Source organism: Falco biarmicus, chromosome 4 (genome assembly GCF_023638135.1).
Source record: "Falco biarmicus isolate bFalBia1 chromosome 4, bFalBia1.pri, whole genome shotgun sequence".
NCBI lineage: Eukaryota > Metazoa > Chordata > Aves > Falconiformes > Falconidae > Falco > Falco biarmicus.
The window spans coordinates 1,697,366-1,708,028 of NC_079291.1; the positions used below are offsets into that span (position 1 = coordinate 1,697,366).

Here is a 10,663-nt window from a genome sequence, read left to right on the forward strand (position 1 = left end):
AAGGACTCCAGCACTGCAGAGTCCTATGCTCTGCACTTAAAAGAGCAACTGAAATGAACACAGCCCCATTTTACAAAAATACCACCTTCAAGGTCTAAAAATGTGGAAAATGTTGTTACCCCATGCTTGAGGAGGGGGGAAAAAAAGGGGAGTAGAAATAAAAAAAAAATACTTAAATGTTTCCTGATTATATTTTACTACTCGTGAATTATACTTCCAAAATGTTATTTTTTTTTATTCTACCCCTTCAAAATTTACTGTATCTACGCAACATTTAAGGTCCGCTACAAGTATGTTCTCAGAGTACTGCCTGTAAAGGGAAGGCAGCAAAAAGAGAGCAGGACCACCCTTCCAGGATATGCATTTAGAGCTGTGTTTCATGTATTCTAGCTTATTTGTAAAAACTGCAACAAGAAGTTGTTTTTTTTTTTTAATTAATGATCAAACGGTATGAAGAGTTATAAAAATTAAACTTCCAACAACGTAACAGTTAGCACTGTCAGTGAAGAGTTATCTCTTCTTGTCAAAAACGACCCGCTATGTAGGAATCACAACTATCCAGGTTTATTTCCACTCTAATTGTAAGGTTTCAAAGATTTGGAAAAAAAAAATATTAAATTTCCTGTTCACACCTGCAAAAATAAATGTGGAAACAGAGAATGAAAACCCAAAATCACTATGCAAAGTTTTGGCCCTTCACTCTCAAAAACATTCTGGTTTGGGCCCAGGCGTGGTCCTCCGCCTTCTTCTGCGGAAAAGAGCACAGATACGGCCAATAAATGACATATTTTCTATCACGTCTTCTTACACACAGCATGTTTCTCCCTGCTTGATACTTACAGAAGCAAAACTAAAAATCAATGCCACTACATTTTTATTTTTTTTTATTTATTTTTTTTTTAGCAATTTCGACCACTGTAGCCTCTATACATACTCCAGCCTTGCAAAGCTATTTCCCCGCTGCCTTGCCCGCATAAGATACAAACCCTCATTATACTGAAAATTAGCAACACAATCTGATGCCCACCCAACAGCGCTGGCCCCTGGAACAGAGAGCCTGGGGGATTTTGGGCCTCTTTTCCTCAAATCAGCCTTCAGGTACTGCAGCACTAGAGGTGAAGCACAGCTGGCAGGCCATTGTGCTCCCCATAGCACAGCTCCTTACCCACAAGATGCCCCTTCGCTACCCTCTTCTCCTGCTCCTCTCCTAAAGGAACCCCGCAGAAGAGACACAGTGAATTTATTTTCTCAACAAAGGGCCCAAGGGGTGGGGGAGGGATTAACCCTCTAATTGGGAAAACACCTCATCGTTACCACAATTGAGATTTTGTGAGCATTTTAGGCACCTGAAGGCCCCAGGAACAGGCATGGTGGACCGTGCCCGGGTGGGAAGCCCACCTGGACACAGGAGCCAGGACCAGGAGGCTGCACTGGGCACATCCCCGGGTGCCCAGAGTTAGCACCCGCCCTCCCCCCTCATCACGCACAAGTGACATCAGGGCCATTTGAATAATCAGATTGCAGTACATCGCCTTGTGAGATACCAGCTGCTCTTGGATTGCGCGAGGTAGTACCCAGAGCCTCGCGCCACAAGTTTCATGGGCATGGGCGCACGTACACTATGGGCTGCCACCATCCCCCTCCCACATCACAGCTTTGTGAGAAGAAAACCCACCTCAGCGGCGATAGCGACCAACAGTGTCCTGCCTCCCCTCGCAGAGGGTGACCAGCAGTCAGAATTGTTACAATGCCTTCTTCAACTTTTGCATAAAATGACCTAAACTTTAAATATTGCAATAGCCTTCCTCCACACCGAGGGGTCTGAATGCAGAAATGCTGCATTCCTTTGGCATTCCCTTGAGATTTCAATAGTAAGTCAGGAATCTACTCCGAGCTTATTAAATACTTTGCACCTCCCCCAAAATAATTCTCCGCCCTTCCATCAAGGAAACCTTGACCAGGCCCCTTCTTTCAACCGCAGCAGATCCCCTTGTCTGTTTTTAAATGCTTCCAGGGGGGGAGGGGAGGGAGAAAGCCCCACCAAGCCCTCTCCTTCCTTCCGCAGAAGGTAGGAAGGTGATTTTGCAAACGTGGGTGTGCCCACTTCAAATCTGAAGATCCAGCAAGGGCTGGAATGCAGTGACTACTGGGTCCAAGAATTTCACCCTGAATAACAAGCCAGGCACACTCCACCGTCTTCTGGATTCAGCTCAACTTTATGGCAACCCCAGCTGACATCACCTCCTGACCTTCCTTTATGTGACAAGGATATGGATTACCAAACCCTTACCCTTTCCTCCCATGCACCTCAGCCACCTCTGGAGAAAGACACCCACCAGCTACCCTTGTGAGTGATAATATACACACTCTGCTAAAAAAAAAAAACAAAAAACCAACCAACCAAGAAACAACACAAACCAAAAACACTAAGCAAAAATCATAATTAAGGATGTTGCAGGGAGGGGAGCTGACTCTCTCCATGGAGCAGCCTCACAGCAGCAGAGGTCAATACAATGTATCGAATAATTTCAGTGCACTACTTCATAAGAGCAAAATTTGTTTTGTAATCATTTGACCAAACTATTAATTGAACGCTCGTGCTGAAAGACTGACTTGACACATGCACCTTTTTTTTTTTAAATGGCGTCACTTCTGTGACCGTATGTGGCATGCTGGGGAGCGCAGGGCTCAGGAAAGCGCTCCCAGCCTGCAAACACACTGGGTGGGCCTGGGCAGCAACACCCCCCACCCCCGCTGCATCTCTCCCTTGAGTAATCAAGTAAGTTACTTTGAAAGCACCAGTTTCACCAAAACACTCAACATGTAAAAACTGTGTTTTTACGCATACCTACCAATTCTAAATACGCGCCCAGTAAGCAATGTTTAGAGAGACATGGAAAAAATCCCCAACTTTTTAACCCCCCCCCCAAAAAAAAAAGTATTAGACATCCATAACAGGAACAAGAGAGTCACTTTTACACATGGAGGCCTCTGAATGAATTTTAAGTGGGTTTCTATATTTGATTTTGGGAGAGGAGGAGTGGAGACAAAGGGGAAGGAAGTGCAGCTATGAGAAATGCAATTTAATTTTCTGTTAAACAGAAGTATAAATCTGAACTATACCTAATACATTCCACTATGATACTACAGGATGAAACTGTTTTAACAGATAAAGGCTTTGGGAGAAGTAATACAGGTATGCTGATACATTTGCAATTTTTTCAGTATGCCTGTATGTAGGCAACGCATGCCTAGAAAAGCGCTTAAGTTCAGTGCAGAATTCTTTGCAACAAGTTACAGACAGATGTATGTTTCTGATAATTGCTAATTCACAGACAAATAGGAAGACATGCTACCCAATATGAAGAATGGATTGTTACACCATTTCAGCTGACAGCTGAAAGAACAGGAAAATACTTTTAAACACGTTAAACAATGATTAAAAAAAGCTGAGGGGGCACCAGTGATTTTAAATTTACCTTATGATTGAAATGATTTTTTTTTAATAGCATAAATAGAACGCTACTTGTGCAAGCTTAAGATTAGTAAGCATGACAATAAATTTATTTATTACAGGAAATTATCAATTCTTGGAATTTTCCTCTTAAACCTAAAAAAATATTCCCCTTACAATAGTATTTTTATATACAAAAGATCTAAAATGTAGGCTACTGTAAATCAAAGCCATATACCTTGCACATTAAATGCAGAAGAGCACATACAGCATACTAATTTCCATTGAAAAGTATCAAATAGAACCATACAGATTAACATACTATGAATTGGTCCAGAGAGGGGTTCCCCCCCCTTAACTAGAGCAAAAATCCATACTTTCTCAAGTGAAGCTTTCCTCTACCACTAAACAGCGATTAAACTTGTAATGCTCAAAATACCAATATGCAATGCCCATCAAGACAGCCAATTCACCTTTTTAAAACAGTTGATTTGAAAAGACTGTACTTTTAAAAATAACCCTGAAATAGTAGAAGCCCCTTTTGACAAAGTTACACAGACAGACATACTTCCCAGATTGAATAATGGAGTACAGGAACAAGCACGTGGAAAGTTTGATCTATTTTGTGTTACTCTCTGGTGCACGCCAGGTTTTCTATAATCTAAATATTTGTGAAAGAAGCAGGCTGAATTGCTATAGGCAATATAAAAATACTACCCTGCTTTATTACGAGTATTGCTTCTTTACATGAGGCCCAACAAAATTACTGCCTTGCAAAAATTAAACATACATTTAGAAATTAAAGATGCATAAATTCTGTCCTTACTAGGAAGAAGTCATTCTCGTGCTGCTTCTATAGACCAGCTCAAAATACTGATGAAAAAATCCTCTCAAATACAGATGAGATTTCTACTACATGCCTATAAAATGCTGCAGACTCCAACATGGCAGGATAAAAAAAAAAAATGTATATCAGTATATTTACAAGATGCTTTTTCTTGCTGGAGCAAACCTCATGTGCTTGCTGGTTATACAGTTCACACCACATTTCATTTCCTGCTAACACACAGATTTTAACTCTTCTCACAGAACTTTAAATTTTAAAATCTTCACAACCATTAGCTATCAGACCATAATAACTTGCTTCTCCTACAAAAAGGCTTTTTTTTTTTTTTTAAATAAATTAAAATACTACCACTGTTGCCCAGCCAAGACACTACATTTTAAAGAAATACACGGGGTGATTTCTAGAAAACCTCTAGGACAGCACCGAGTGCACGCCTCTGGGTTTAAGAAAGCGGTCCATTTATCCACAGGGAAGAGAAATACAAACCTAAGCATTTTTCAAATTGCTTCTCGCTGGGTAGCTGAGGGCAAAGGGGGCGGGTGGGACCGGAATAAAAATTAATTACCTTTGTCTTTTAGGGACCGAATGTTCAACTTCTATGAGTTTCCCATGCAGCTCCACTTTACCTGCAGAGATAAAGGAGAAAATACTGGAGCGCGGCAGTGGTCCCCCGCGTCCCCGGCGCGGGCCCGCAGGGTGGGAAGGCAGGGAACGGCAGCGCAACACGTTGGCCCGTTCACCGGCAACCGGGCACCGGCGCAAGGCGGACCCGGCGCGGCGGCACAGCCCGAGGCCGAGCCGGGGCCGCCCGCAGCGGGGCCCCTTCCTCCGAGATGAAACCGACCCGCGAAACGCCGCCTGCGGGAGCGGGGCTCGGCCCCGGCCCCGCCGAGCCCCCTGCACCGGGGAGGGGGAGCGGGGGCTCCGCCGCCCCCCGCGCCGCCGCCGGGTCCCCAACTTCGGGCGGTTCGCTGCGGGAGGCGGGCGGGGAGGCAGCCGAAACGCGGCGCCGAGCGCAGCCCGAGCCCATCTTCTCCGAGGGAGCCTCTCCCAGCAGACCTCCGCAAAGCCGCTTCGCGCGAAAAAGAATTTATTTCTGTAATATTTTTTTTTTTTTTAAGCACACAAAAACAGGATGTCGGGGCCAGGAGCCGGCGCGCTGCTGGAGGCGGTGATGGGTGCGTGAGAGCAGCGAAAAGAAACCGAAATGAATAGCAGGGCAGCGCGGGGGGGGCCGGCTGGGCTCCCCCCCTCCGAGTTCGGGGCAAGGGGGCGGCTCGCCCCCAGCCCCGCGGCCTGCGCCAAGCCCCGGGAAACCCCAGCCCGCTCCGGGGGGCGGCCCCCGCGGGGCTGCGGGGGGGCAGCTGTGCCCAAGCAGGGGTGCGCAGCCGCTGCCCCGCGGAGCCGCGCCGAGCTCCGCGCCCGCAGCCCGCCCCCGCCTCACCGCCCCCGCCGCCACCCCCCCGCGCTGCGAGGGCCCCCGGCCGGGCAGGGCTGGCCGCGGGGTTCGGAAAAACATGGGAGCCGCCGCGCCGCGGGTCCGCGGGCCCAGGCTGCCGCCCCTCCCCGGCCCCACTCCCCGCCACGCTGGGCCGCCGCCGCCCGGGGAGCCGCCGCCGCGCAAAGCCTCCGCGGGAAGGCCGGGCGGCTCCGGCCGCGCTGGGAAAACAACAGTTCGCACCTCACCTGGGGGCGACGGACACGGGGGCGACGGACACCCCCCCGCCCCCCGCTCCAGACCGGCGGCGCGGCCCAGCCCGCCGCTGCAGCTGCTCCGCGACCGCGGAGGAGCGGGCGGCGGGAGCCGTCGGGGCTGCGGGGGTGTGGGGGGGGGGGGGGTGGAAAGGGCCGCTCACCTGAAAGTGCCTCGATGGCCTTCATGGCCCAGCTCTCGTCGGGGCAGTCCACGAAGGCGTACCCCGTCTTCACCAGGAACTGGCCCGAGAAAGGGATCTTGGAGTCCTTAAAGAGACTTTCCAGGTCGAGGGGGCTGACGTTCTCGCCGAGGTTGCCGATGTAGAGCTTGTTCATCTTCCTGGCGGCTCGGGGAGGCGCGCACCGCGGGCTGCAACCCTCGTCTTGCGAGAGGAGGTGGGGAGGAAGGGGAAAATAAAACAAAATGCGATGGAGGAAGGCGAGAGAGCGAGAGAGAGGACAGGGAAGGGAAAAAAAAAATCAGATCGGCAGCTTGTGTCCCTCCCTCTCTCTCAAGGGGTAAAAAAAAAAAAAAAAAAAAAAAAAAAAAAAAAAAAAGCGTAGCCAAACGGGAGCCCTAAGTGCCTGCCGTGCTACCCGGGCGCATGGGGGGCGCGGGGGAAACACCCAGCGCCGGGGCCGCGGATGGCGGGCTGAGGAGAGGAAAAGAAGGAGGGGAAGGGAAAAAAAAAAAAACAACTACTTTTTTTGTCTTGCCCCCAAGCCCCTTTGGCAGCAGCAGGCGGACTATGAAAATGTCACACTACGTGCGTGCAGGCGCCGCCTCTCAGCATAAAAAAAAAGGGGGGGGGGGGGGAAGAAGGGGAGGGGGTTGGGAAAGAGGGGAGGGAGAGAGAAGAAAAAAAAAATTACTTGAATATTCCGGCTTTTTGAATGAGCCACGTGTTCAAACTACAAATCAACTTCTCACGTGAGGAATCCCAGCTCTTCAATTAGCGAGTGGATGGGGCGCACACACACTCAGGAGGAGGAGGAGGGCCGGGGTGAAGGACGGGGGGCGGCCGGCCAGGACAAGTTTGGAGAGGGAAGGGGGAAGCGGAGTTGGGTGGGCTTCGGCCTGCTCTGCCGCTGCCCTTCCGCCGGGGGAGTCCGCTCCGCGCGCCCCCGCCGCCCAAAAACGGCTGGGCGGGCGCACCTCCCCCCGCCAGCGGGTGTGATCCCGGGGAGGGAGGGGAGAAGGCACCGCAATGCCCGCCCCCCGCCCCGCTCCTCCCCCGCCGGGCGGTGGGGATTATTCACCGGGGTCGTGCCTGGGCGATCCCGCTCCCCGGCACCGTGGGCCGGCGGGGGGAGGAGGAGGAAGAGGGGGGAAGAAGAAGGAGAAGAGGGGGCGCGGGGGGCGGCGGCGGCGGGGGAGAGCGGGGATCCGCTCGCGCGCAGCGCCGCCGCGGCTGCGTGCTGGGGGGCTGCGCGGGGCGGGGGCGGAGGGTCTCTCCAGCCTCGGAGGAGCCCCATATGGTAATGTTCCTGCATTACTCGCAGTGCCCCTTGCGCTGAGCCTTACGGAAAGCGCGCGGGAGGGGCGGGGGGGGGGGAGAAGACAAAGGGGTGGAGGAGAGTTGGGGGATGATGATGATGAAGACGGGGGGAGTCCTGGGGCGAGGAGCCGCGCTCCGGCGCTGCCCGGCCCGGGAAGGGCGGGGGGGCACCACGCTCCCCCTCAGCTGGGTAATGGTGGACAGCGCGGGGGAAAACGCGAAGGCACCGTTGCCCCCGGCTGGTAACGGCACACAAAGGGATTTGGCGACCCCCCTCCTCCCCCCGCCCCTCGGCCCGGTCTAAGGAACCATTCATAATTCTCCACATTCGTACAGATACAATGGTGGGCTTGTGGGGGAGGGGTTTGGGGGTGTGGAGCCTTTCCAGTGCAAACAAAACGTTGCCTGAAGATGAAGAAAGGATACGGAAATGAAAGCCAGCACTGTGTTTAATATAGCGATCTAGCAGGTTTTGCTTAATAATTCAACGCACTTTAGCCGAAGGTTTCATTTATTCCGTGGTAGGCTTCTCGCGGTACGTTTTAATAGGTATATCCATGGAAAACGGTTAAATACTTTTATTAGCGAGCACTGAATGGATTTCCACATGTCCTGTAGTACGCTTGGAAATCCGTAGTAAACAGGAACGCTTCGTAGTTCCGTGCCTAAACTTGTAACAAGTACACTATTAAAGAGGGGGGATTTAAACGTGCCCGGAGCCGTGCGAGGGGCGGCTGCTGCCCGCGCCCGGGCGCTGCGGCGGCGGCGGCGGGCGGGGGGCGCGGGGGAGGGGGCAGCCGCTGAGGGTTTCGCTGGCGGCGGTGGTGTGATGCAAGGAGCCATGTCTCACCGTGGGGGCTGCAGCCCCAGACCGTTGTGAGATGAGCCGGGGCTGGGGTGAGTGCTGCAGTAAGTTGGAAATACGGCCCTTTTGTTGTGCGCATCCAAGCGCCTGGCGCACCGAAAAGCTAGTATTGGTCATTTCAACCCATTGTTTAATCTCCGTGTCATTTTAATGAACTTTTAATTGTCAGCTTGTGATTGAGGAAAGTGAGCGGTTGGTGTTGCAGTCATCGGAATTTAATCACAACTCCCATTTTGTAAAAAATTAGTAAGTAATTATCTTGGGGGTCGAGAGAAATTTTTTTTTTCCTACGGTATTAACCTGTTTATGGCTTTTCAGCGCTGGATTGGCAATTTTTCTAAATGAATTTGCATTTCATAACCATGTCCTGTGTGGTCTGGCTAAAATAAACAATTGCCTGTCCAAGTTAAAAACAGCCCCCTCCAAACTACTGACTTCTTAGTCAAACTTGTGAAAGGAATTAGTCACTGTTCTTGCAGATTAATTGCATTCTTTATAAATTTGATTTGCACTGAACTGAAGCTATAAGGCAGTCTGCATGTGCTCATTTCTACATGCTTGGTCTGTAGCATTATCTGTTATTTCCTCTTAAAACGGTTAAAACATGGTGCATATATTTCATTTAATATTCCAGTTTGGTAATCTGTTTTTCTGAAAGGTTGGGGTTTTTTTTCTTTTTGAAGAAATGAAGATTGAGAGTTCATGATAACAATATGCATCAGTTGTCCAATAACATCATAAACCGCTTTGTAATCAGATGGTTGGGAAAAAAAAACCACCAAAACACCACCCTTGCTTATTAGCAATCCCTTTTTTTGATACTCTGAAAACATCTTGCTAATAAGCTGAAATATTTTCTGTAAAGCTAAATAATGTATAGCTTTGTTTGTCAATAAGTGTGGGTTGGTTAGTGGTTTCAAGAGTAAATCTGAATCTTGAATGCCAAAAAAATGCAAATAGACAACAAAAACTTGCTCAAGCAGCCTGACGGACCTGCACTGCCCTGTGTGGATGAACACAGTTCAGATCGGTTGGGCACCCCCAAACCTTAACGTTACGGAGAATATAATTTTACAATTTGAGATGTAATTTATTGTGGCAGTCACAAATCAAATGCATGAGCATGCATTAGAGCATTCTCACAGTTAACGTATTTTTTGAGCCACCTCTGCTAGAAAAGGCATTATAAAAAATACGATTTATTTTTCTGTATTTCAAATGTTTATGCTTATCACCCACACAAACCGAGAAGTAGTTAAAATACTTACATAAATATTCTACACGAGGAAGCAAAGCCAATCTTTAATTAGGAAGGGCTTTTACGACAGTCTGCCATTTAGAATTAAAACTCAACCATGTGCTTCTTCCCCCGCTCCGGGGGCGACGCGGGAAGGCTGCGCCCTGCCCGGCCGCCCCCTCTCCCCCGGGCGGGGCGCTCCCTCCCCAGGCCAGAAGCCCCCCCCGCTCCCGCCGGGCTCCCCCCTCCCCCGCGGCGGGTAGCGCGTGGGACCGCCCGCAGCCCCAGCGGTTCCTACGGAATGTCTTTTTTTAATTTTATTTTTGCGGGCTGCGGCCGCCCACGGAAGCTCCCGCGTGGGTCGGGGGCCGAGGCGCAGCCGCCTGTGCGGTGGGCGGCGGGGGCCGGGCAGCCACCGCGGGGCGCAGGGGCGGCGGGCGCCTCCCGCGCTGCCGCGGGGCCTAACGGCTGCCGGGCGGCCACCCGCCGGGCTCCCGGCCTCCGCTACGACGGCGGGGGCGCCGCCGCCGGTCCTGCTTCCTCGCGGAGCCGCGGCTTCTGGCGGGGCGGGCGGCCCCGACCGACGGGACGGGAGGGGACGGAACGCGACGGCCGCGCCGAGCCCCCCGGCCCGCGCCCCGCCGCGGGGCGGCCGCGCCCCCTCCGTCTCCCGCGCCGCGGCCGCCAGGCGCCGCCAGCCCCGGGGGCGCGGAGCCGCCCCGCGCGCCCGGCCGCGGGCGGCCATAGTAACTCGTAGTAAGCGGCGCGGGCCGTGGCGCGGCGCCGCCTCCCATTGGCTGCGCCCTGCGCCTACCAGCACCGCCCGCCGCCGCGGCGCGGGCGCCCATTGGCTTCCGCGCCGGCCCCTGAGGCGCGTGGCGCGAAAGCGGCGGCGGCCGCGCGGCGGGGGGCGGGGCGCGGCGGGCGGAGGGGTGGGGGCGGCGGGCGGGGGGCGCGGCGCCACCGGCCAGGGCAGGGCCGGGCCGGGCCGGGCGAGGCAGAGGTAGAGGCAGAGGCACCGGCACCGGCCGCCCGCGCCCGCCCGCCTCTCGCCCTCCCTCCCTCC

General features: G+C 52.6%; 1 protein-coding gene across 2 annotated transcripts in view; it reads right to left on the bottom strand.

Moving 5' to 3' along the window:
• IGF2BP3 (insulin like growth factor 2 mRNA binding protein 3) overlaps window positions 1-7,126 on the bottom strand; it is a 114,262-nt gene extending 107,136 nt beyond the window's left edge. Inside the window, exons 1-3 of one of the 2 annotated variants that reach the window (XM_056334165.1) lie at window positions 6,870-7,126; window positions 6,158-6,379; window positions 4,867-4,927 (exon numbers count right to left, since the gene is read on the bottom strand). In XM_056334165.1, coding sequence (XP_056190140.1) covers window positions 4,867-4,927; window positions 6,158-6,332 — 236 coding nt within the window. In that variant the 5' untranslated portion in view covers window positions 6,333-6,379; window positions 6,870-7,126. Of the gene's footprint in view, window positions 1-4,866; window positions 4,928-6,157; window positions 6,655-6,869 lie in introns of those variants that run through there. The other variant, XM_056334164.1, reaches the window with a different exon arrangement.
• Window positions 7,127-10,663: the final 3,537 nt, after the last annotated feature.